The 26,171-nt window shown below is 38.9% G+C and overlaps 1 protein-coding gene across 1 annotated transcript in view; it reads left to right on the top strand.

The window, feature by feature from the left end:
• Positions 1-25,177, top strand: part of LOC131249402 (bifunctional pinoresinol-lariciresinol reductase 2-like) — a 64,153-nt gene extending 38,976 nt beyond the window's left edge. Inside the window, exons 4-5 of the mRNA XM_058250161.1 lie at positions 24,056-24,259; positions 25,014-25,177. Coding sequence (XP_058106144.1) covers positions 24,056-24,259; positions 25,014-25,177 — 368 coding nt within the window. The remainder of the gene's footprint in view (positions 1-24,055; positions 24,260-25,013) is intronic.
• The last annotated feature ends 994 nt before the right edge of the window (positions 25,178-26,171 follow it).

The following is a 26,171-nucleotide window of genomic DNA, read 5'->3' as shown; positions in this document are numbered from 1 at the left end:
AGATTAGGATTAGGTGTAGGTTTAGGTTTAGGGATTCGAGAATACATTTAGGTTTTAGGTTTAGGTTAAGGTTTAGGTTTAGGTTTAAGTTTAGGTTTAGGTTTAGGTTATAAGCTATAGGTTTAGGAAATTGAGAATAGGTTAAGGTTTAGGTTTAGGAAATCGGGTTCGGGTTCAGGATCGGGTTTAGGTTTTGGTTTTTAAGTTTAGGTTTAGGTTTATGTTAGGGAGTTGAGATTAGGATTATGTGTAGGCTTAGGTTTAGGGATTTGAGAATACATTAAGGTTTAAGTTTAGGAAATCGGATTCGGGTTCGGGATCGAGTTTAGGTTTGAGTTTTCAAGTTTAGGTTTAGGTTTAGGTTAGGGAATTGAGATTAGGATTAGGTGTAGGTTTAGGTTTAGGGATTTGAGAATACATTTAGGTTATAGGTTTATGTTTAGGTTATAGGTTATAGGTTTAAGTTAAGGTATAGGTTTAGGTTATAAGCAATGGGTTTAGGGAATTGAGAATAGGTTAAAGTTTAGGTTGAGGAAATTCGGTTCGGGTTCGGGATCGGGTTTAAGTTTGAATTTTCAAGTTTAGGTTTAGGTTTAGGTTAGGGAGTTGAGATTAGGATTAGGTATAGGTTTAGGTTTAGGGATTTGAGAATACATTTAGGTTTTAGGTTTATGTTTAGGTTATAGGTTATAGGTTTAGGTTAAGGTATAGGTTTAGGTTATAAGCAATAGGTTTAGGGAATTGAGAATAGGTTAAGGTTTAGGTTTAGGAAATCGGGTTCGGGTTCGGGTTCAGGATCGGGTTTAGGTTTTAGTTTTCAAGTTTAGGTTTAGATTTAGGTTAGCGAGTTGAGATTAGAATTAGGTGTAGGTTTAGGTTTAGGTGTAGGGATTTGAGAATACATTTAGGTTTTAGGTTTAGGTTTAGGTTATAGGTTATAGGTTATAGGTTTAGGTTTAGGTTAAGGTATAGGTTTAGGTTTCGATTTAGGTTATAAGTTATAGGTTTAGGGAATTGAGAATAGGTTAAGGTTTAGGTTTAGGAAATCGGATTCGGGTTCGGGATCGGGTTTAGGTTTGAGTTTTCAAGTTTAGGTTTAGGTTTAGGTTAGGGAGTTGAGATTAGGATTAGGTGTAGGTTTAGGTTTAGGTTTAGGGATTTGAGAATATATTTAGGTTTTAGGTTTATGTTAAAGTTATAGGTTATAGGTTATAAGTTTAGGTTTAAGTTTAGGTTTCGGTTTAGGTTATAAGCAATAAGTTTAGGGAATTAAGAATAGGTTAAGGTTCAGGTTTAGGAAATCAGGTTCGGGTTCGGGATCGGGTTTAGGTTTGAATTTTGAAGTTCAGGTTTAGGTTTAGGTTAGGGAGTTGAGATTAGGATTAGGTGTAGGTTTAGGTTTAGGGATTTGAGAATACATTAATGTGTAGGTTTAGGAAATCGGGTTTGGGTTCGGGATCGGGTTTAGCTTTGAGTTTTCAAGTTTAGGTTTAGGTTTAGGTTAGGGAGTTGAGATTAGGATTAGGTATAGGTTTGGGTTTAAGGATTTGAGAATACATTTAGGTTTTAGGTTTATGTTTAGGTTATAGGTTATAGGTTTAGGTATAGGTATAGGTATAGGTTTAGGTTTCGGTTTAGGTTATAAGCAATAGATTTAGAGAATTGAGAATAGGTTAAGGTTTAGGTTTAGGAAATCGAGTTTGGGTTCGGGATCGGGTTTAGGTTTGGGTTATCAAGTTTAGGTTTAGGTTTAGATTAGAAAGTTTAGATTAGGATTAGGTGTAGGTTTAGGTTTAGGGATTTGAGAATACATTTAGGTTTTAGGTTTATGTTTAGGTTATAGGTTATAAGTTTAGGTATAGGTTTAGGTTTAGGTTTAGGTATAGGTTTAGGTTTCGGTTTAGGTTATAAGCAATAGGTTTAGGGAATTGAGAATAGGTTAAGGTTTAGGTTTAGGAAATCGGGTTCGGGTTCGGGATCGGGTTTAGGTTTGGATTTTCAAGTTTAGGTTTAGATTTAGGTTAGGGAGTTGATATTAGGATTAGGTATAGGTTTATGTTTAGGAATTTGAGAATACATGTAGGTTTTAGGCTTAGGTTTAGGTTATAGGTTACATGTTTAGGTTAAGGCTATAGGTTATAGGTTTAGGTTAAGGTTTAGGTTTAGGTTTAAGGATTTGAGAATACATTTAGGTTTTAAGTTTAGGTTTAGGTTTATGCTATAGGCTATAGGTTTAGGTTAAGGTTTAGGTTAAGGTTTAAGTTTAGGTTAAGGTTTAAGTTTAGGTTATAAATTATAGGCTTAGGGAATTGAGAATAGGTTAAGGTTTAGGTTTAGGAAATCGAGTTCGGGTTCGGGATCGGGTTTAGGTTTTGGTTTTCAAGTTTAGGTTTAGGTTTAGGTTAGGGAGTTGAGATTAGGATTAGGTGTAGGTTTAGGTTTAGGGATTTGAGAATACATTTAGGTTTTAGGTTTATATTTAAATTATAGGTTACAGGTTTAGGTTAAGGCTATAGGTTATAGGTTTAGGTTAAGGCTTAGATTTAGGTTTAAGAATTTGAGAATATATTTAGGTTTTGGGTTTAGGTTTATGTTATAGGTTACGGGTTTAGGTTTAAGTTTAGGTTTATGCTATAGGTTATAGGTTTAGGTTAAGGTTTAGATTTAAGTTTAGGTTATAAGCTATAGGTTTAGGGAATTGAGAATAGGTTAAGGTTTAGGTTTAGGAAATTGGGTTCGGGTTTGGGTTTGGGTTTAGGTTTGAGTTTTCAAGTTTAGGTTTAGGTTTAGGTTAGGGAGTTGAGATTAGGATTAGGTGTAGGTTTAGGTTTCGGGATTTGAGAATACATTTATGTTATAGGTTTATGTTTAGGTTATAGGTTATAGGTTTAGGTTAAGGTATAGGTTTAAGTTTCGGTTTAGGTTATAAGCAATGGGTTTAGGGAAGTGAGAATAGGTTAAGGTTTAGGTTGAGGAAATCGGGTTCGGGTTCGGGATCGGGTTTAGGTTTGAGTTTTCAAGTTTAGGTTTAGGTTTAGGTTAGGTAGTTGAGATTAGGATTAGGTGTAGGTTTAGGTTTAGGGATTTGAGAATACATTTAGGTTTTAGGTTTATGTTTAGGTTATAGGTTATAGGTTTAGGTTAAGGTATAGGTTTAGGTTATAAGCAATAGGTTTAGGGAATTGAGAATAGGTTAAGGTTTAGGTTTAGGAAATCGGGTTCGGGATCGGGTTTAGGTTTTGGTTTTCAAGTTTAGGTTAGGGAGTTGAGATTAGGATTAGGTGTAGGTTTAGGTTTAGGTTTAGGGATTTGAGAATACATTTAGGTTTTAGGTTTAGGTTTAGGTTTAGGTTAAGGTATAGGTTTAGGTTTCAGTTTAGGTTATAAGCAATAGGTTTAGGGAATTGAGAATAGGTTAAGGTTTAGGTTTAGGAAATCGGGTTCGGATTCGGGATCGGGTTTAGATTTGGGTTATTAAGTTTAGGTTTACGTTTAGGTTAGAAAGTTTAGATTAGGATTAGGTGTAGGTTTAGGTTTAGGGATTTGAGAATACATTTAGGTTTTAGGTTTATGTTTACGTTATAGGTTTAGGTATAGGTATAGGTTTAGGTTTCGGTTTAGGTCATAAGCAATAGGTTTAGGGAATTGAGAATAGGTTAAGGTTTAGGTTTAGGAAATCGGGTTCGGGTTCGGGATCGGGTTTAGGTTTGGATTTTTAAGTTTAAGTTTAGGTTTAGGTTAGGGAGTTGATATTAGGATTAGGTATAGGTTTAGGTTTAGGGATTTGAGAATACATTTAGGTTTTAGGCTTAGGTTTAGGTTATAGGTTACATGTTTAGGTTAAGGCTATAGGTTATAGGTTTAGGTTAAGGTTTAGGTTTAGGTTTAAGGATTTGAGAATACATTTAGGTTTTAGGTTTAGGTTTAGGTTATAGGTTACAGGTTTAGGTTTAGGTTTAGGTTTATGCTATAGGCTATAGGCTTAAGTTAAGGTTTAGGTTAAGGTTTAGGTTTAGGTTTAAGTTTAGGTTATAAGCTATAGGTTTAGGGAATTGAGAATAGGTTAAGGTTTAGGTTTAGGAAATCGGGTTCGGATTCGGGATCGGGTTTAGGTTTGGGTTATCAAGTTTAGGTTTAGGTTTAGGTTAGAAAGTTTAGATTATGATTAGGTGTAGGTTTAGGTTTAGGGATTTGAGAATACATTTAGGTTTTAGGTTTATTTTAGGTTATAAGTTATAGGTTTAGGTTTTGGTATAGGTTTAGGTTGTAAGCAATAGGTTTAGGGAATTGAGAATAGGTTCAAGTTTAGGTTTAGGAAATCGGGTTCGGGTTCGGGATTGAGTTTAGGTTTGGATTTTCAAGTTTAGTTTTAGGTTTAGGTTAGGGAGTTGATATTAGGATTAGGTATAGGTTTAGGTTGTCACGCCCCAGACTCGGTAACCGGATTCACAAGGAACCAGATGGCCGGTTCTGGTCGCAACAGCCTCCGTAGTACCCCATTCTCGGCTCCTGAAGTAGGTTCCGATCCTGGGATCCTACAAGGAGGATTTCCATAACAATATAACCATTTCCAATACGAGCATACCCAAGATCACAACAAGTAAATCTGAGAATAAAAAAGGCACTTATCACAAAATCCACTAAGAATTTGAACTTTTACAAGTTTACATGAGGTCCAAAAGGACATACATAAGATAATAGAAGAAAGAAAGGAAGGATGCAATACTGGGTCCTCAAGCTCAGCTCTAATCCAAACTCTGCCACTGCGACACCTGCCTAGGATCTCCTGCACGCATCAATCATGCATAAGCTTATAGAAGCTTAGAGGGTGGTGTAAGTGTGTGATAATAGTGCACAGAAGAATAATAGGAGATACAGGAAGGAGACATGCTCAATGAGAATATCACTAGCCTTACCAAGGCTTATCATGAATATGATGCAATGAGTACTGGACGCCATACCAAGGCAATGCATGAAGGGGCTTACATAACCAATACTAATGCGATGCAAGTAATGCCAGTGTTCATAACCAAACCGTATGTCAAGTATATTTCCAATCATAAGGAAATCACCGGGGTCCATTACACTGCTATACCGCTCTACAGACCCCGCATACCAAACGAGCGTAAGAGACCTCACTACCGCCCGTGGACAACCAATCACCAGCAAGGCCCGACGTAGCGGACCCATTCACGAGCCGGTCAAATCGGCTAGCAATGCCCTCTTACATCAGGCGAGTAAGGCCACACCCCTATCCAACCGACTACACGACAGTGGGAGTCGCGGCCTAATGGTATAAGGCCCTCGTGCGCTCATATATTCCACTCGGTCACGGCGTTGGAGCAGATCCTTGGTACCATGGAAGTTTTGGGAATTTCACCCATGGGCATCCTATGCACCCAGTATGCTCAAGTAACATTTCCGGTGTCCAAACATGGCCATCCATGATGTATCTATGGAGGCTACAACCCTGATGAAGCAAAGGTGATAATGCTCATATTATGCAATGCCAGATGCATGAATCACACAATCAACTATGCATCAATTCCAAGCATCCAACATGCTCAAGAGAGAATATTACGTCCCTCGGGAAGACAGCATGCAATGCCCAATGGCACAATCATAACCACACACACAGTGTCATCCAAGCATACAATGATGCACATGGGTCATGAAGATGGGTCTAGGCGCATTATGCGGCGATATACAAAGTAAATTACATTCCTCCTATCCAAGAAGGAACCAAGACTAGGTACTTAGACAATATCCATAAGGAATCCCACCTCTAGTGGGGGCCCATTTACCTGGGGTAGCCCACGAGACTAAGCATACAACTGCGGGTCTAAGTAATATAGAAATGAGCCTAACAACTGTCTAAGATAAGTATCCAATCACTTTTAAATACAATTAGACCTAGAGGGGTCCATAATGGGGACATTTAACCACCATTCCCCAAAAAGGCATATCTACCATGAACTATATGGATAAAAGGCCCAAGGCCTACATTTAAGATAGAAATAAAAGTAACCACATACATATATTCCTCATAATAGGCCATAAAAAGATATAATACCACTTTTTACAACATGGGCTCTAAGAAGGGAATTAAGGCCCAAGGCCCAATTCCCAATGGCCATAGAATCCATGCATTAAGTTGGACTTGGTGGGCAGCCCGCGTACACAATATACGGCCCAAAAATAGGTTTAAGTTTGGATGAAATGGGCCCCACTACATCAGCCCAATAATTAGCAATTTAAGTAGGCAACCGAGGGCCCAATACTATCCTTACCTCAGCCCACAAGTCCATCAAAATGGTGGAAGTCGGCCCAATGTATGGTTGGGCCAAGCTGGGATGTCCCTGCCCAATCTGGGCTCACTGGATGTCCCAAAATTCTGATCTTAAGATGAGGTCCTCATAAGATCACTAAAAGTGACCCAAAAGAATGCACTGATTAAGGCCAAAGATTATAAGAAAGCATAAGCATGTAACACGTACACAAGTTCTCAATATGGTAAGCCCCACAGCCAAATAAAGTTGTAACTATAAAATTGTACATCGAAGGCCCTTTGATAAACTTTTGGCCCGTTTGACTTCCTGGGCCTGCTAAGGTCCAGAAATTAGTTGAGTATGTGGAAATAATCTCATGAAGGCCAACTATACTCACTGGGGAACCGCACCAGATGGAGAGTGTGTATATATCATGAAAAGATCAAGTGGGCCTGCTACTGGATTGTGAGTCCAACAGCAACCCAAGGCAGAGAGTGCTTCCACAATCGGGCGATCTAAGGCTTGGACGGCTTGGACCAAACATGCATTAAGGTAGGTTCCACATACATGCACATTGAGCCTTAAATAAATAGCCTAAGGTCTATGGTGGGCCTTTAACCACCCATAGAGAAACCTATGAGCTTACCTTAGGATCACCCAGGAGGACACCCAACCTCAACTGGTTTCCAAGAGGTAGCTCACCACTACCCATGTAATGAAAGATCTAAGGCCTAAGCAATGTGTGGACTAGTAGGCCATACACCAAGCCCAACTCATAAGCCATATAGTGGGCCCTCAAGTAAGGTTTGGGCCCAACCACAAAGGTCATAATTCCACCTATTGTGGTGGGCTTCATGGGCAGCCCAGTAATTCATTTACATGGGCAAGTTTCACATTTAACACAAGTGAGTTGGGCCTCACTTTTGGCCTAAGTACAGGGTCAGTTTAATGGGCAGCCATGGGCCCGACTTCTTGTGTATCATTGCCCCTAAGCCCCTCACAATAGATAGGAGAGTATAGGCTCAAGATCAATGGGCCTATCCAAAAGAACTGAGTCCACAAGGCCTACTTGCTAACACAAACATGCATATACTATATCACATAATGGGCCCTAAAGAAATAGCCCAAAACAAAAGTCATCCAATTCATACATTATGGTGGGCTTGAGGGCAGCCCATAAACCCAAGAATACACATAGGCAAGGCCTATACTGACAGTGTGGGCCTTGCCACATCAGCCCAAAGACTTAGCAAGGCCCTCCATACTATACATTTATGTGGGCCCCGCAAGTCAGCCCATAATTAAGCATTTCATGAGGGCATCACGGCTAATAAATACACACGGTCAGCCTGTAGACGGCTCGTTGGGCCCGTGAAACAATAAGGTCAGGCCCTACACGATCTTGGGCTTAAGAAATAGGTTTCCAGCCCATTGGGTCTATAAACTTTCAAAAATCTGATTAAGGCTAACCCCCAACATCACCACAAAGGTGAGCCTTAAGAGCCACTAATTACGGCCAAAAATATCTAAGGAAATAAGGCAAGGAGTGTGTGTAATACTCCCTTAAATCTGGTGGGCCACAACAACTCCAAAACAATCCACTATGGAGCGAATTTGGGCCCCTTGTTGGAATTCCAGCCCACCCACTTCCTGGGCCTGCTAGAATCCAGAAATTTATTTAATTCAGATGGGTTACTGGCCCATGGTGACCCACACATATCACAGTGGGTCCCACCAGATGAGAGGGGAATACACAACACACATTAGAAGTGGGCCATGCCGTTGGAATACAGGCCCAGCAACCGCTCAAGGTAGGGGCTTCCCGTGGTGGGTAGTCCTATGGGCCTGAGTATCTGGCCCAAAACTGACCCAAGTTTGCAGCCACACCACGATCAGTACAGGGGCCCGATGGCCATGAAAATTTACAAGATGGTCCTCCCATAGGTGGACCACGAATCCTCAAAATTTTGTGATTTTTGGACGATCAAAAGTATTTTAATTAATTTAAATAAATCAGACCATTAAGAAAATCTGGTGAATCGGGACACCTGGACGTGGTGAGCCATTCCAGCACTTGTTACGGTGTACACAGGGCTCCATTGGCCCCAAAAATTTGTAGGTGAGTCCCACCATGGGTGGACCACCTCTCTGTAAATTTTCATGATTTTAGGATACTCAAAAGTATTTAAATTAATTTAAATAATATAATCTATCCAGGGTAAAATATTGCTGGAATATAACTGTCCTGAATTTGGGCCATCCAATGGGTGGGTTCTGGGCCTCCAAAATTCCTGAAATTTGGACCCAAGGTCCCTCATCAAGCCTAAAACAAGTTGGCATCCAGAAATATGGCCCTCCTTCTTAGAAATTATTTTTTTTTTAATATTATTTTTATGGGACTATGCTGCTGGACTGCACAGCAGAAATTTCTGGCAGTCTAGTATGTTGCCCCCCCCTTTTGGATGCCCAAATAGGATTCCTTGCCCCTGAAATTATGTGGATAGGTCCTACCATAGGTGGGACACCTCCCTACAAAAATTTAGGATTTTTGGGATAGTAGAAATATTTTATTTAACTCATGCAATTTATGGACAGCAAGGTCCAGATTTTTATTTTCCTGCTGCAGCAATGCTGCTGTCCCTGACTTTAGCACCCCATTTGAGTGGGTCCAGGTCTATGTAAGTTTGGAAAAATACAAGGCCAACCTTCCTATACAAGTATACATTAAGGTGGGGTCCACAAAGGTGGCCCAGCATTTCAAAATCTGGCTGATATTTATGAGTTTCCAGCAAACAGTGTAGCTGGACAGTCCAGAAAAATCTGGACCGTCCACCCTCCTTGGCCCACCCTTTTGGGTGATCAAATAGGGACATTTGAAGCTGAGGTTTAGCATACTTTTAGGTGGGGTCCATACCTCAAAGAGAAGTCTAAGAAATCAGGAAAAATGAGACCACAAACAAGGCCTACAACACATACATTACAGCATAAAAAAATTCCAGCAATCTGGACAGCAACATGTTGCTGTCTAGATCAGCCCCAAAATTTAATAAATGGGAAATAAATCATAGATTCCATAAGGTGGGTTCCACCCTGATGTGTCACACAACTCCTAGGCCCAGCACCTCCCCAAGAAAATTCATAAAATCAGGCCCAAAGGCTTTCCAAATCAAGCAGCAAAACTAGGCAGCACAGTTGGGCCTGGGTGTCCAACAACTTGGGCCTGGATGTCCCAAAATTTAAAAATTCTGGTTGCATGGCACATCAGGTGGGCCACATAATCATTACATCCAAACCATAGAAAGTGGAGAAGAGAGGAATAAAGGAAATCTCATCAAGATGGGGTCCATGGAGAATGGCCCCATCAAGATCACATACATACAAGTGATGGCTAAAAAGACCTTATCCAAGGAGTGGTGGACCTTCACCATTGATGTGGTGAGTCCTACACTCTCCATATGAAGCAACAAAAGATTTATGACAATAAGAATCATGCAATCTATCCTACATGCTCACCCACTTGTTGGATCTTCAAGATTCTTCAACCACCATGCTCCTTAAGCTACAAGGAAGGAGGTTCAATGGTGATGATGGATCTTTGATGGTTAGATCTAGGGGAGATGAAGAGGATAGAGGGCTGGAAAAATTCAGCAATGGAGGACATTTGCAAAGAGGAGAAGAGAGAAATGAAGAAAGAGAGAGGGAGATGAGAGAGTTTCTAAGGTTGAAATGATTGCTTTCTTAGAAAAAGATAAATTTTTGAAAAGAGAAATAATCATTGCTCATGGGATAGGGTGACTCATCATTACCTAGAGAAGCTAATCTCATCATGGTTTTCTTGAGAAAAGAAGCCATTATTGCTAGCCTAAAGGTGACTTACATTGGGAATAGTGCACATGGGGAAATGTGCAATCAGGTGGGTCCCACCAAAAATGCAATCAACGGTCCAAATAATGCGCGGCCCATAACTTTTGATGGACATGCCGGATTTATGCATGAGACGCGGCACTGGAATCGCGGCGACGATGCGGTCGGAATGGCATAGGTCTTGGGTCAATCCGAGTTGGGTCTACATGACTAAACTCGAGGGTGACCGCAATCACTATCCGAAGGTCGCGGGTCGTTGAAATTTGACCGGTAGGACCGCGGGACCAAAATACATGAGATGCATACTCACACACACAAATGCACACATGCGAACTCAGGACAGGTCTCACATAGGTTTAGGGATTTGAGAATACATTTAGGTTTTAGGCTTAGGTTTAGGTTATAGGTTACATGTTTAGGTTAAGGCTATAGGTTATAGGTTTAGGTTAAGGTTTAGGTTTAGGTTTAAGGATTTGAGAATACATTTAGGTTTTAGGTTTATGTTTAGGTTATATGTTACAAGTTTAGGTTTAGGTTTAGGTTTATGCTATAGGCTATAGGTTTAGGTTAAGGTTTAAGTTAAGGTTTAGGTTTAGGTTTAAGTTTAGGTTATAAGCTATAGGTTTAGGGAATTGAGAATAGGTTAAGGTTTAGGTTTAGGAAATCGGGTTCGGGTTCGAGATCGGGTTTAGGTTTAAGTTTTCAAGTTTAGGTTTAGGTTTAGGTTAGGGAGTTGAGATTAGGATAAGGTGTAGGTTTAGGTTTAGGGATTTGAGAATACATTTAGGTTTTAGGTTTATGTTTAGGTTATAGGTTATAGGTTTAGGTTATGGCTATAGGCTATAGGTTTAGGTTAAGGTTTAGGTTTATGTTTAGATTTAGGTTTAAGGATTTGAGAATACATTTAGGTTTTAGGTTTAGGTCTAGGTTATAGGTTACAAGTTTAGGTTTAGGTTTAGGTTTTTGCTATAGGTTATAGGTTTAGGTTAAGGTTTAGGTTTAGGTTTAAGTTTAGGTTATAAGCTATAGGTTTAGGGAATTGAGAATAGGTTAAGGTTTAGGTTTAAGAAATCGAGTTCGGGTTCGGGATCAGGTTTAAGTTTTGGTTTTCAAGTTTAGGTTTAGGTTTAGGCGAGGGAGTTGAGATTAGGATTAGGTGTAGGTTTAGGTTTAGGGATTTGAGAATATATTTAGGTTTTAGGTTTAGGTTTAGGTTATAGGCGACATGTTGAGGTTAAGGCTATAGGTTATAGGTTTAGGTTAAGGTTATAGGTTTGGGTTTTCAAGTTTAGGTTTAGGTTAAGGTTTAGGGAAAGGTAATAGGTTTTGATTTAGGTTATAGGTTATAAGTCTAGGTTTTAGGTTTAGGTTTAGGTTTTGATTTATGTTATAGGTTATAGGTTTAGGTTAAGGTTTATGTCTTGGTTATAGGTTTTGGGATTTGAGAATGGGTTCGGGTTTAGGTTATAAGTTTTGGTTTTGGTTTTGGTTTAGGTTATAGGTTTTTGGATTTGAGAATGGGTTATGGTTTAGGTTTAGGAAATCGGGTTCAGGTTCGGGATTGGGTTTAAGTTTGAGTTTTCAAGTTTATGTTTAGGTTTAGGTTAGGGAGTTGAGATTAGGATTAGGTGTAGGTTTAGCTTTAGGGAATTGAGTTTAGCTTATAGGTTTAGGGAAAGCTTAGGTTTAGGTTATAGGTGTTGGGATTTGGGAATAGTTTTAGGTTATAAGTATAGGTTTAGGTTAGGTTATAGGTTAAGGTTTAGGGATATGAGTTTAGGCTATAGGTATAGGTTTAGGTCTAGGTTCAGGTTTAGGGAATTGAGTTTAGGTTATAGGTTTAGGGAAAGGTTAGGTTTAGGTTATAGGTTTTGGGATTTGAGAATAGTTTTAGGTTATAAGTATAGGTTTAGGTTAGGTTATAAGTTAAGGTTTAGGAATTTGAGTTTAGGTTATAGGATTAGGTATAGGTTTAGGTTTAGGGATTTGAGTTTAGGTTATAGGTTTAGGTTTAGGTTTTAGGTTTAGGTTTAGGTTTGGGTTTGGGTTTTGGGATTTGGGATTTGGTTTTAATTATATGTTTTGATTTAGGTTATAGATTATAGGTTTAGGGTTTAGGTTTAGGTTTTGGTTTTAGGTTTAGGTTTGGTTTGGTTTAGGTTATAGCTTTTGATTTAGGTTATAAATTAACGGTTTAGGTTATAGGTTTTTGGATTTGAGAATGGGTTCGGGTTTAGGCTATAGGTTTTGGCTTTGGTTTAGGTTATAGGTTTTGGTTTAGGTTATAGGTTATAGGTTTAGGTTTAGGTTTAGGTTTAGATTATGGGTTATAGGATTTGAGAATGCGTTCGGGTTTAGGATATAGGTGTTGATTTTAGTTATATGTTTTGATTTAGGTTTAGGTTATAGGTTTAGGTTTTAGGTTAAGGTTAAGGTTAAGGTTTAGGTTTAGGTTAAGGTTATAGGTATAGGTTAAGGTTTAGGTTTAGGTTTAGGTTTAGGTTATAAGATATAGGTTTAGGGAATTGAGAATAGGTTAAGGTTAAGGTTTAGGTTCGGGTTCGGGATTGGGTTTATGTTTGGGTTTTCAAGTTTAGGTATAGGTTTAGGTTAGGGAATTAAGATTAGGATTAAATGTAGGTTTAGGTTTAGGGATTTGAGAATACATTTAGGTTTTAGGTTTAGGTTTAGGTTAAGGTTGAGGTTTAGGTTATAGGTTAAGTCATAGGTTTTGGTTTAGGTTAAGGGTATGGTCCCTGCAAATACAAATATAAACACAGCCATCTGGGCCCTTCCAATGCTGTCCATAAAAAATGGACAGCTTCATCATGGTCATAATAGCGGTTCCCTCTTTCTAGGGAACCCCGTTCTTCCGAATAGCTCCGACGCACATCCGGGTCTGCTCCATTAATTTTGATCAAATACATAAACACGGCATGTCCAAATGGCCAGGCCCCTCCAATGCTGTCCATAGGAAATAGACAGCTTCATCATGGTCATAACAGCGGTTCCCACCTTCCAGGGACCACCGCTCAACATCCGAATAGTTCCGACGCACATCCGGGTCTGCTCCATCAATTTCGAGTTAATATATAAACATGGCTTGTCCAAATGGTCAGGCCACTCCAATGCTGTCCATAGGAAATGGACAGCTTCAACATGGTCATAACAGCGGTTCCTACCTTCCAGGGACCCCCGTTTAACATCCGGATAGCTCCGACACACATCCGGGTCTGCTCCATCAATTTCGATCTAATACATTTAAAAACAACATAATTATATCTAAAAGCATTTGGATATCTGGGGAAGGCCTCTCATATTCGTATTGTTGGTTACTCATCCCTTTGTCCATAAGCGACAATCGACCAACACTTTCTATTGCTACCTGTACTCTGAAACCAACACAAATAGAACTGGAAAACAATATAAGGAATAAGAAAAAATGAATTTACCTATACACATCATTAAATGTTTCCCTATAAGGAGGTGATATTATATCTTTGATAGCCACAACCTGTATGACACGAAAAAATGCAACCGATACAGTCTATTACAATTCAAAGGAGAAAAAAAATTTGTGGCTGCACCGATATTCTAGTACATTACGAACGGCTGCCTATGTATCCAAAAAGTCAAATTGGGATCAAGCCACTACGTAGTTCTTTTTAATTAACCAAGTTATTATAGGTCATAAATTTCATATTTAGCAAAGTATCACTGAATGTGGTCTCAAATCGTTTCTGGTTGGGATTTGAGAATAGGTTTAGGTTAAGGTTACAAGTTTAGGTAAAGGTTATAAGTTTAGGTTATAGGTTAAGGTTTAGGTTTAGGTTATAGGTTATAGGTTAGGTTTTAAGTTTAGGTTAAGATTATAGGTTTAGGTTATAAGTGTAGGTTATAGGTTTAGGTTTAGGTTAGGTTATAGGTTAAGGTTTAGGGAATTGAGAATAGGTGTAGGTTTAGGTTTAGGAAATCAGGTTCGGGTTCGGGTTAAGGTTTAGGTTATAGGTTTTGGGATTTGAGAATAGGTTTAGGTTATAAGGATAGGTTTAGGTTATAAGAATAGGTTTAGGTTTAGGTTTTATGTTTAGGTTAAGGTTATAAGTTTAAGTTATAAGTTTAGGTTTAGGTTATAGGAATAGGTTATAGGTTTAGGTTTAGGTTTTATGTTTAGGTTAAAGTTATAGGTTTAAGTTATATGTTTAGGTTTAGGTTATAAGTGTAGGTTATAGGTTTAGGTTTAGGTTAGGTTATAGGTTAAGGTTTAGGGAATTGAGTTTAGGTTTTAGGTTAGGGAGTTGAGATTAGGATTAGGTGTAGGTTTAGGTTTACGGATTTGAGAATACGTCAAGTTTTAAGTTTAGGAAATCGGGTTCGGGTTCAAGATTGGGTTTACATTTGGGTTTTAGGTTTAGGTTTAGGTTATAGGTTATAGCATTAGGTTATAGGTTTAGGTTTAGGTTAAGGTTAACGTTTAGGTTATATGTTTTGGGATTTGAGAATAGGTTATATATTATAAATTCTTTATTTTCATTTACATTCACAAATACATTCATCATCCATCTAAGAAAATTGAGACAGGTCAAAGATACACATAAAAGAGCCGACATGAAAAAAAAAAAAAAGATTGGTAAGAAAAGCAGTAGAATCTCACTCTGCCATGTATGAGATTGGTTCATAAGAGTAAGGTGGATTGACCATTTTAGGCTGACCATTGTAATTTTATCAGGAACCCAAATGAGGTTTAAAAAAAAGAAAAGAGAGAGAGAGAGAGAGAGAGAGAGAGAGAGAGAGAGAGAGAGAGAGAGAGAGATCTTTACTTAAGGTATTTGGAACCCGCAGTATTGCATTAGCTCACCCATTGCAATACCAATTGAAAAATCAAGATGTATCTAAGCGAGTTGACGCATGTAAGGCATGTTGGAGACTTGGTTCATGAAACAAAGGTGACTGATAATTGTACTGTGGCCTTGGCAATTTTAACTAGAACCCAAATGCATACAACTCTTTTGAGTTCCAAAACTATCAACTCACAGGCAGGAGGGTTATCACCATGTCTCTTTGTTTTAAACTAACCCAGCTGATATGCAACATGTGGAACTACCAATAAAAGAACTTGAAACTTTCCCATCCTTAAATGTACTGAAACTCAAACAAAATCTCCAACATAATCTATCATCATAATCATCTTCATAATCAATGAACCAGTGCAAATCCACCAAATGGTTTGTTCCCCAATTATCTCTTAAATTTCAAATGATGGAAAATAAGAGGTTCCATGATCATGATTGAATGGAATTAGTAAAGAAACTGAAAATATAAAATAAATTACACCATTTATCTTCATTAGCCATAAAAGTAAGCGTCTAGCCATACCATGATTTTATTGTACCAGATGAGGATGAATGGTATGGCAAATTAACAACCAATGACAAATCGGAAGATGCATCAGTAGTATTTATGTTACTCACCCCATAGAAAGCCCTTGGTGATGGGAAATTTGCAACTTCTCCAAGATGTTCAAGTAGATTATCTATACATAAGTGCTCATCTTCCATGTACTGTATGGAATTTCTAAGTGCCTGCATATCAACCATCACACTCTGCCAGAGTATCAAAGTTTTTACTAAAAAAAAAGCTACATTTTCTAGCTTTGTCATTAACAAAGCTCATAAAAAAAATAAATCTCTCATTACTTTCTATATAAACACCCAAACCAATTGTCATAACCAGGTGCAATAGCAAATAAATCATCATAATCATCATCATTACAATGAAAATTTCCCATATTTTGCAGCATTTTGCATAAAGGAGCTAGTCAGTACCAGGACATTCCATTGCTGGACACGAAGCCCTTCGAAAAGGTTTATACACAAACATTATTCAAAAACAAAGAGCTAGAACATGGTAAGCTGTTGCTCATTCAACATAACATGGCATGCATGGAAGCAGTTCAAAAATCACACTGATCTGATGATCTTAACCACCTGATTTCACATGATGAATTTGGACTGCTAAATGTGTTCTTTCAACAGCCCATTCAATGGCATTTGACAGTTAGGATTATCTGGTAAGTGTGATTTACGAATATGCTCCATCCATGGTCTAGTTCTCAAATCAAAATACAACTTTACCATGAGAATCAAAGGAAAAATCCTTAGAGACCAAAATCATTGAAAATCACGAAAACCCATTGCAAAATCAGCAGCAAAACACTCAAACAGATCGACGGCCTCTCACAAATCACATAGGCAACACCATCCCCAATTCAAAACTATGCATGTTACCAGGAAAACATGAAACCCAATTAAAGTTTCATAATAATCACCAACTGAGTTTTCCCCTGATTAGATCCAAGCTTTCCATCAGGCCAACAACTCTGGTTCTCAAATCCCCAAATCTGTAAGCCCTAAAATCCCTAAAATCTGTAAGCCCTAAAATCCCCAAATCTATAAGCCCTAAAATCCCTAAAATCTGTAAGCCCTAAAATCCCCAAATCTGTAAGCCCTAAAATCCCCAAATATGTAAGCCCTAAAATCCCCAAATCGAAAGGGGAAGTGAGATAGACAGAGATGAAGGAAGAGAGATCGAGAGAGAGTACCTTCGATTTGACGGTAGCTGTTGTTGATGGAGGTTGGGCGGCCATGCATTGGGACTTGATCCGCTGCTACCGCCGATGGGGAAGACTATGGACATCGTCGGTGGATGATGGGTTAGGGTTTGGAGTAGAAAGAGGAGGGCGAGAGAGAGAGAGAGAGAGAGAGAGAGAGAGAGAGAGAGAGAGAGAGAGAGGAGAGGGGGACGCGGATAAGCTACTGACAGGTTCAGAGAGGGGACGCCGATTAGCCATTGACAGGTTGAGAGAGAGAGAGAGCAAGAGAGGGAGGGAGGGAGGAAGGGAGAAGAGGAGGGCGAGAGAGAGAGGAGAGGGGGATGAGGATTAGCTACCGACGAGAGAGAGAGAGAGAGAGAGAGAGAGAGAGAGAGAGAGAGAGTGGATGGATTGCAGAGAGGGAGAGACAGGGAGGGAGGGAGGGAGGGAGGGAGAAATTTTAGGGATTGGGGTCGTGGGCGCGCGCGGATTGGCTCTAAAACCGGATTGTGTACTGAGTAAACTCGGTTGGGCCCACCACGAATGCATGTGGTTTATCCACGCCGTCCATTCATTTTTCTAGATCATTTTATGGGTTCAACCCAAATTTGATGCATATACAAAGATCTAGCGGGCCATACCACTGGAAAAGGTGGAACTATTGATTTCAACCGTTGAAATTTTTCTAAGGCCCCCAGTGATGTTTATTTGTCATCCAACCTGTTCATAAGATCAGAAGGACATGGATGAAGGGAAAACACAAACATCAGCTTGATCTAAAACCTCTGTTGTCCCCAATAATTTTTCAATGGTAGATGTTCAATTCACACAGTTTCTGGTGGTGTGGTCCATTTGAGGTTTGGATATACTCCATTTTTATGATAAAGCCTTAAAATTATGTCTTAAAAGAGATGGATGGAGTGGATATAATGCATGAATGACACAGGGGCCCACGGAGTTTACTCAGTACGCTTATCGTACTGAGTTACTCAGTACGCAATCTGCTTCCCTGAAACCAGCCCCGTGGCTGGTGTTCGGTGGTCTGTGGGCCCCACCATGATGTATGTGTTTCATCCCATCCGTTCATCCATTTTTAAAGATCATTTTAGGCTCTTATCTTAAAAATAAGAGGATATAAATCTTAGGTGGACCACACTACAGGAAAACAATAGTGATTGGATATCCATCATTTAAATCCTTCTAAGGTCCACTGTACTGTTTATCTGACATCTAATCTGTTGATTTGGTCATAAAGGCCCAGAGGAAGGCAAAAAACAAAGATCAGCTTGATCCAATACTATTATGGCTCCCAAAAAGTTTTTAATGGTCGACATTCATTCAACACTTTTTCTTATAATGTGGTCCACTCGAGATTGAGATATAACTCATTTTTTTTGTAATATTATAAAATGATCTATAAAAATAGATGGACGGCATGGATGAAACACATACATCATGGTGGGGCCCACAACCACCAAACACAAAAGTTGAGAGGGGTTACCCTCCATTAAAACATTCATAATTATTTTTTGGCTCACATAGATGTGGTTCACAAATCTAGCCCATCCATTATGTGTGTGCCACTTGGATGAGGGGTCATACCAAGTTTCAGATGCATCCAAATTTCAGGTGGGGCCCCACCAAGTGCTTTTATATATTTTAGGCATGTCTTCACATGATTTTAGATGGTATGGCCCACCAGAGTTCTATATACGGCTGATTTTTGGGATATCCCATAATTTAAAGGGGACCCATCAAATGCACGGTGTTGATTTACGACACACGTCATGGTGGGACCCACACAACTCAACCTCATGGGGAGTTCCCAAGAGCTCGACGCATAGAATATTATATATATATATATATATATATATATATATATATATATATATATATATATATATATATATATATATATATATATATATATAATATTCTATGTATTTGTTATATCAACACCGTCCGTCCATTTTGAGATATCATTTTAAGTCACGAGCTAAAGAATGAGACAGATAAAAATCTGTAGTGGACCCCACCATAGAAAACAATGGGAGGGTGATTCCCACCGTTGAAACTATCCTAAGCCCATCGTAATGTTTATTTGAAATCCAACCTATTCAAATGTTTTATAAAAAAAATACATAAATTAAGGAAAGGCCCACACAGCACCAACCACTAGCCAATGGATGGTGTAGGGGGAGTAGCCAATCTGTTTCCCTTATTTGTGGTGTGGTCCATTTAATCTTTGAATATGATTCAATTTTTAGATAATTCTGTAAAATGATCTCGAAAAATGGATGAACGGTGTGTGTTGATCCCAAATTTTCGGTAAATCCAAAACTCAAGTGGACCATGCCACACAAAATAGTGTGGAATAACGATTTCCACCGTTGATACCTTCCTTAGGCCCACAGTAATGTTTATTTGCCATTCAACATGTTCATAATATAAAAAAGATATGAATGAAGGGAAAACACAAACATCAGCTTGATCCAAAACTTCTATCAAATGCACGGTGTTGATGTTCGATACACATCATGATGGGCCCCACAAAACTTACTAACATTAGTTCTTAAAATCTCAGGGTGTCAATAAGTTGGGTCACAATTTTGACTAGAATATTTAACCCATTTTACATGTCTGGTCCACTCACTCTATTTTACTGATCATTACTCTCAATTTGACTAGTTACTCGCCCCGATCATGCTACATATAAGAAAGATATTAGGCAAACAAGATTAATCAACAATTTGAGTGAATTTTGATTTAAACATTTGAAGTTATTACTCTTCAATCTGAACTGATCAGATTGTCCAAAAACGGTTAAAGGTTGTTCATAATATCAAAAATATATGAATGAATAAAAAACACAAATATTAGCTTGATCCAAAACTTCTATGGCCTTCAAGAAATTTTAAATGGTAGAGGTTCAATCACACTATTTCCTATGGTGTGGTCCACTTGAGCTTTGGATATGCTTCCTTTTTGTTCTTTAGACCTCAAATTATTTGTTAACATGGATAAATGGAGTGTATAAAATAAATAATTAACAATGGACCCAATAGAGTTTACTCTGATAAGAGTAATGAGTAACTCACCTAAATATAGTAGAGAAGGGTTTCCTTAAAACATTCATAATCATATATTGGGTCTGCCTAAATGTGATTCAAACATCTAACCCACTCATTATATGTCCCACTTAGATGAGGAATCAGACCAAGTTTCAATTGTATCCATGTCTGTATTAACTTATAAACAGATTGGATCTCAAATAAACATCGCGACGAGCCCTAAGAAGGTTTCAATAGTGGGTGTCACTATCCCACTCTTTTCTATGGTGGGTCCACTTGAACTTTGGATCTGCCCCGTCAATCAGATGCACCATGCCATGGTGGGCCACGAGCTTAAAAATAAAGTCAATCCATGACTTGGGTGGGCCACACCACATACTATAGTTGAAAGGGTTACCCTCCCATTAAAACATTCATAATCATTTATTGGGCCCACCTAGAGTCAGACCAAGTTTCATACACATCCAAAACTCATGTGGGCCCCACCAAATGCTTTTATATGTTTTAGGGATGTCTTCGCACAGTTTTAGACGTTATGGCCCACCTGAGTTTCGTATACGACTGATTTTTGGACTTAAAGAGGACACATCAAATGCATGGTGTTGATGTTCTATACACACCATGGTGGGGCGCACACAGATTAACCTCATGGGAAGTTCCCATGAGGTGACCTTATAGTACCATTTCACTATTTAGGTAACTCTTTCATGGGTATTACTCTAATCGTATAGGGCCCACCTTGATATATTTTTTGTATATCGACACCGTCCATATATTTTTCCATCATATTTTAGGATGTGATTTCAAATCACAAGAACTCAATAATCTCAGGTAGGCCATACCAATCAAAACAATGATGAATATATTAAAAACCTGAGATATATTTTCAGGTAAACTACAAAGATCTATATATATTTTTTACAATTTGTCAATTTTTTCATAATTTTGTTTAATTTCTTAAATTTTCTTTTTCAAAATATCATTTTTTTATCTCACTTTTGTTATATAACTTTTCAATTTTTCTTGTCAAAATGCAAAATCTAGTTTTCTTTTTAAAAAAATATATATATTTTTCAATTTGTCAATTTTTTCACAATTTTATTTAATTTTTTAAATTTTCTTTTTCAAAATATCATTTTTTATCGATTTTTTTTTTCAAAATTATCAACATTATTCAAAGTTTTTAATTTTATTTTTTTTCAAAATCTAAATTTTTATAAAATTACAGTTTTTTTTTTCAAAATTTAAAATTTTCTTAAACATTATTAATTATTTTTCAAAATTTAAAATTTTCTTAAATATTGTTAATTATTTTTCTAAGCTTCTCAACTATTTTTTTTTTTTTTTTCGAAATTCATAGTTTATTTGAGGTAGGGGCTGGATCGGAGCATTAGAGATGGTTTAGGACCGTCTCTAATAGAGACGGTCTTTGACAATCTCTAATAGAGACAGTCTAGGACCGTCTCTAATAAAGGCGGTCTTTGATAGTCTCTATTAGAGACGGTCTTTGACAGTCTCTAATAGAGACGGTTTAAGACTGTCTCTATTAGAGATAGTCTTTGACAAGGCTATAAGACGGTTGAGGACCGTCTCAAATAGAGACGGTCTTTGACAGTCTCAGATTACAAGTAAAAGACGGCCAATGACCGTCTCTAATGCAGACGGCTAATGACCGTCTCAGATGACTGCATACGGTCAAGGACCGTCTCTAATGCGGACGGCCAATGACCATCTCAAATGACCGCATATATGACGGTCCACGACCGTTTTAAATGATTTTTGGACGTTAAAATTTTTAAGACAATATTAAGGACAGTCAGGGGCCGTCTAAAAATTTAGAGACGGTTTACAGCCATCTCTAAAGTGGCTTTAAACCAAGCAATTTTAGAGACGGTTCAGAACCGTCTCAAAATCGGTCCTTTTTTTCCATTCTTCACGTAGTGCAAAGAAGATCACTGTGAGGGAAAATTGGAACAATCCGTTCATTAAGTGGGCCTCACGCTTACATTAAGTCCATCCATTATCCATTGATTCCTAGGGCGAATCACACCTGATGAATGGACCATCCTCCTTTTCACCGCTGGTTATTTTTATGGCACGGCCCACCTTTTGCACAGGGAATGAACGACTGTGGGTGAAGGTTCACATGGAACGTTTGTAGGGGCATTGTGGTCATTTCCTGTAAGAAGGGCAATTGGGTAATTTTTTGGAACTGATCTAACAAGCATCCGAAGGGAGGAATCAATACCATTGGTTTTAGCTCAATTTCTATTGTTTATCATATCAATGGTTTTCAACATGTTTGTGTAAAATACAAAATATAGAACATTTGTTTGTTTGATGGTCCCTTTCATATGTGCGTGTATAAATGCCTGATCATATCACATTCACTTCAAGTAACCAAAAATATTCATTGGAGGATTTGTTCTGCTTGACAAGTGAGAAAAGAAATGGGAGGAGAGAAAGATAGGGTTTTGATCATTGGGGCCACTGGGTACATAGGAAGAAGGCTCGTCAAGGCTAGCATGGCCCTGGGCCATCCGACATTTGCCCTTTATCGACCGGAGATCGCATCTGATGCTGAAAAAGTACAGATGCTCATCAGATTCAAAATGGAGGGCGTGACACTTCTTCAAGTACACCAAATTACCCCATTTTGTTTCGATTGTCATACTTAAAAATTCGGTTTTGTTTCTTCATTTTCTTTACTTTTTTGTTTTTTGTTATGTGGTCCACTCTGATTTTTTATCATAAATTTGCTGGTCGATAAGCCCATGGTGGGCCCATGTGGCTTCATGGAATAGGATGATCCAGACCATCCATCCAACATGTTGTGCAGTGGGTGGACAACTATACAAATGTAGGGGCGAACAATAATGTGTTAATTAGGTCGATGGTGGGGGATCCATGCAAATGATGCGAGACCAGTAATTCAAAGGTGGTCTCGAGTTTAGCATATGGGATCGTCGAACATTGGTTTTCACCACTTTACCTCCTTAATCACTTGATTAAGCATCCCTTTAAATAATCTAGAAAATGGTCTTATGATATTAAAGTATCTCATCCCTTTCGGTTGGGGTAATATGGGACGGATCATCACTATATGGCCTACAATGGGCCATTTGTTAATAGTCCCTAAATCCCACCAGAATGCTAATTCAGATGAACTCGTTGCAGGGTTCCCTTGAAGATAAAGATAGCTTGGTGGCGGCATTAAAGCAAGTAGATGTTGTGGTGTCAGCTGTAGCTGGAAATCACCTAAGGCATGCTATCCTCGATCAGCTCACTCTCATTGAAGCCATGGAAGAAGCGGGAACTATCAAGGTTAGATGTGTCTCTCTGTATGTTACCCTTGGAAGTGGGGGTACACTGCCCTAAGAGATTGATTTTGGACATATGGCCACTTAGATGATCATTTTGATCTTTGTTAGTTGCATAATTTGCATAAGCTCTACACTCAAATCGCGTGTTTAAACAATCTCTACCATCCAAACAGTGTGCATGCCCATGGATCCAAACATCCGATTGATGGGCCAAATCTTGAACGGGTCATATTGTCAAAATGGTAGGGGTCAGGCATCCACGACTAGATGGCTGGGATCATTTGATCATTGTCGTTTTTGGGTTCTTGCCCGTGCAATAGGTAACTAGATAGGAAAGGATCCATGTCCTGAACACTTCCATCTAGGAATACAGGCAAGTGATCTAGACCTTTCATCTACTGGGCCCTACTGTGGATGGATCATACCTGAAAGGCAGGATGGTGTAATGATCTCAGCAGCCCATGGGGCATGTCACATCCATGTTATGGCCCAGAAGATGAACCGTCTGGATCCACTACATGTGTACCACATTTTCTAAAATGACCAAACTAATCTTTGTGGTGATTTTTCACGGTTGATACAACTGCTGATGGTCCCATGCAGAGGTTCCTTCCCTCTGAGTTTGGGATGGATGTGGATCTGATGGAGCACGCAATCCCCCCTGGTGACTATGTCTTCAAGGACAAACGTGTGATTCGGCGGGCCATTGAAAAGGCCAAGATCCCCTACACTTACGTCTCGGCCAACTGTATGGCTGGCTACTTCCTGGCCGCTCTGGCTCAGCTGGGCCACTTCATGCCACCCACCGATCATGTCTACATCTATGGCAACGGCGATAAGACCGACAAGGATTGTAAGTTCCACTCTAAGTGGGCCACCCCGATCTTTCTATTGCTAACTTAGACTGCTGATAGTTGTTTGTTATTGACGTGGCAGGTATTTGGGTGGATGAGGATGACATGGCAATGTATGCTATGATGGCCGTTGATGATCCACGGACACTGAACAAGACTCTTTATCTCCGTCCACCTGCTAACATACTCACCCAGATGGAGGTGGTGAAGATCTGGGAGAAACTGATTGGAAAAGAGCTGAAGAAAACCTTCGTTACACGGGAGGAATGGCTTGGCAACATGGACAGTACGTAACCGACTCTTGGATCCTTGTGATTGGATTAGAGGTTGTGAATGAAATGAAGGGTCGTAATGCGTCCTGATCACCGACTAGTGTGGGAGATTTCCAAAACAGTTCTCCAGATTGGAAGATCATAACCACTCGATCAGTGGACTATAAGTTGATGGTTAACAGAGAGCTGATCACCAAGAGGCAACCGTACAATTTGTGGTACCGTACCATATTTCCCCAGATCAGGGCCATGAAAACTACAGACCCCACCATAAAAATAACCCTTCTCAAAAATCAGACTGATTGGATTACTAGGTGGACCACACCCGTATGTTTAGTCAGATCGTCTGATTCCTACGTGTGGCCCACCTGCGAGAGTAGAACCGTCCTGGTTTTTTTCAGGTGATCTTCATGACGCAGCCTATCGTTTTCATGGTGCAGATTTCTTGCACAAATGATATGTTGGCTAAAAGAGATGGTGCGGTACCACAAGTTGTGGTACCTTGACTGTGGATTATCGGCTTCTCGAGGGGATGTTATAACAATCTGGACAAACAGCCAAATATCAGGACTGCAGATAATCGGTAGGATCTCCCGGTTGCAAAGAACTTTGCTGAACTAATACTGTCCGCGGTGGGGCCATCAGAATAATGATCGGTGTAAACGAACGATGGGCCCCACTTGTGTGGATGATGCTTGAGGAACCTTTAATTTCTGATGAGGAGATGAATAGGTGTGATCTATGTAACCTTTCTTGTTTTGGATACAGAAATGCCACCTCCACTGCAAATCGGGGTGGCCCACCTCTACCAGATCTTCTACCATGAGGATTTGGAGTTCAAAGTGAAGGGCCCACATGGTGTGGACAGCCATGACCTGTACCCGGACTACAAGTACGTCACTGCTGAAGAGTACCTCAAGCGTTTCGCCTAAGCTCCTATTATTACTTGGTTATATTTAAAGATTTGGCGCATGAAATAGTAAATAAAGAAATGTTAAGAGTCTCTTAAATTTTCAATGGCCCTTTTTGTTAGAAATGAAAGAATCTTGTACTCAATGGAGATTAATAGAAGAAAAAGATAATGAGATGATCAGATATATCGCGTTCAAGGGTTGACTTGAATAGTTAATATCTCGAGATAAATTTGCTTTCTTTTTTCTGATAGTTCCGGCAAGTGCAAAGGGAGAAAATCTACAAATTATCTTTAGGATACAATAAACTCTTAATCCTAACTTTAACACTCAAATTTATACATTTAAGTGTTGAATATATTTCTAAATTTGACATCGATATACCTTTAATACGTTAAGAAAAAACTTAACAAGAGGTAAGATTGAGAATACTTGCATGAAGAGTATTACTTCTATATTTATAACAATTGAAAGGGTATGGAGTTCTTCTTGAAAAGATACTAATGTGTCACTTAAAGAAATCTATACCCATTCAACCGTAATAGTTATCTACTATTATACAATTAATCACCTAAACTGTTGCCACATAGGCATCACATGGCATAGGTGCCATATGTACACGGTGCAAAAAGATTTGAACCAATGCAAAAAAACTGCTAAGTGGACAAGAGCAGACCTTAAGAAAATTTGAACCTTGATTGCAGAAGTGAAAACACACTCTTACTCTGACTACACACTCTGTTTATATATATATATATATATATAATTTTAAAATACACAACACTTTCTAAATAAAATTCTATTGGTTATTTTCCCTTAACAGTGGGTCCCTTAATTCCTAATGATATCCATATGATTATTTGTCCCCACCTGAACAGTGGGCGCCAATTTCCCTCACCACTCTCTCTCTCACTTTGAGAGGCACCCTATTTTAACCCAACTTAAAAAAAAGTGAAGGCAGTGGGCCCACATAAAATCATGACTGGTCAAAGGCGAACGGTCATGTGATTCACTG

This window comes from Magnolia sinica, chromosome 1 (assembly GCF_029962835.1).
Source record: "Magnolia sinica isolate HGM2019 chromosome 1, MsV1, whole genome shotgun sequence".
Taxonomy (NCBI): Eukaryota; Viridiplantae; Streptophyta; class Magnoliopsida; order Magnoliales; family Magnoliaceae; genus Magnolia; species Magnolia sinica.
The sequence above is the reverse complement of the archived record's forward strand: the minus strand, read 5'-3'. Positions and strand labels throughout refer to the sequence as shown.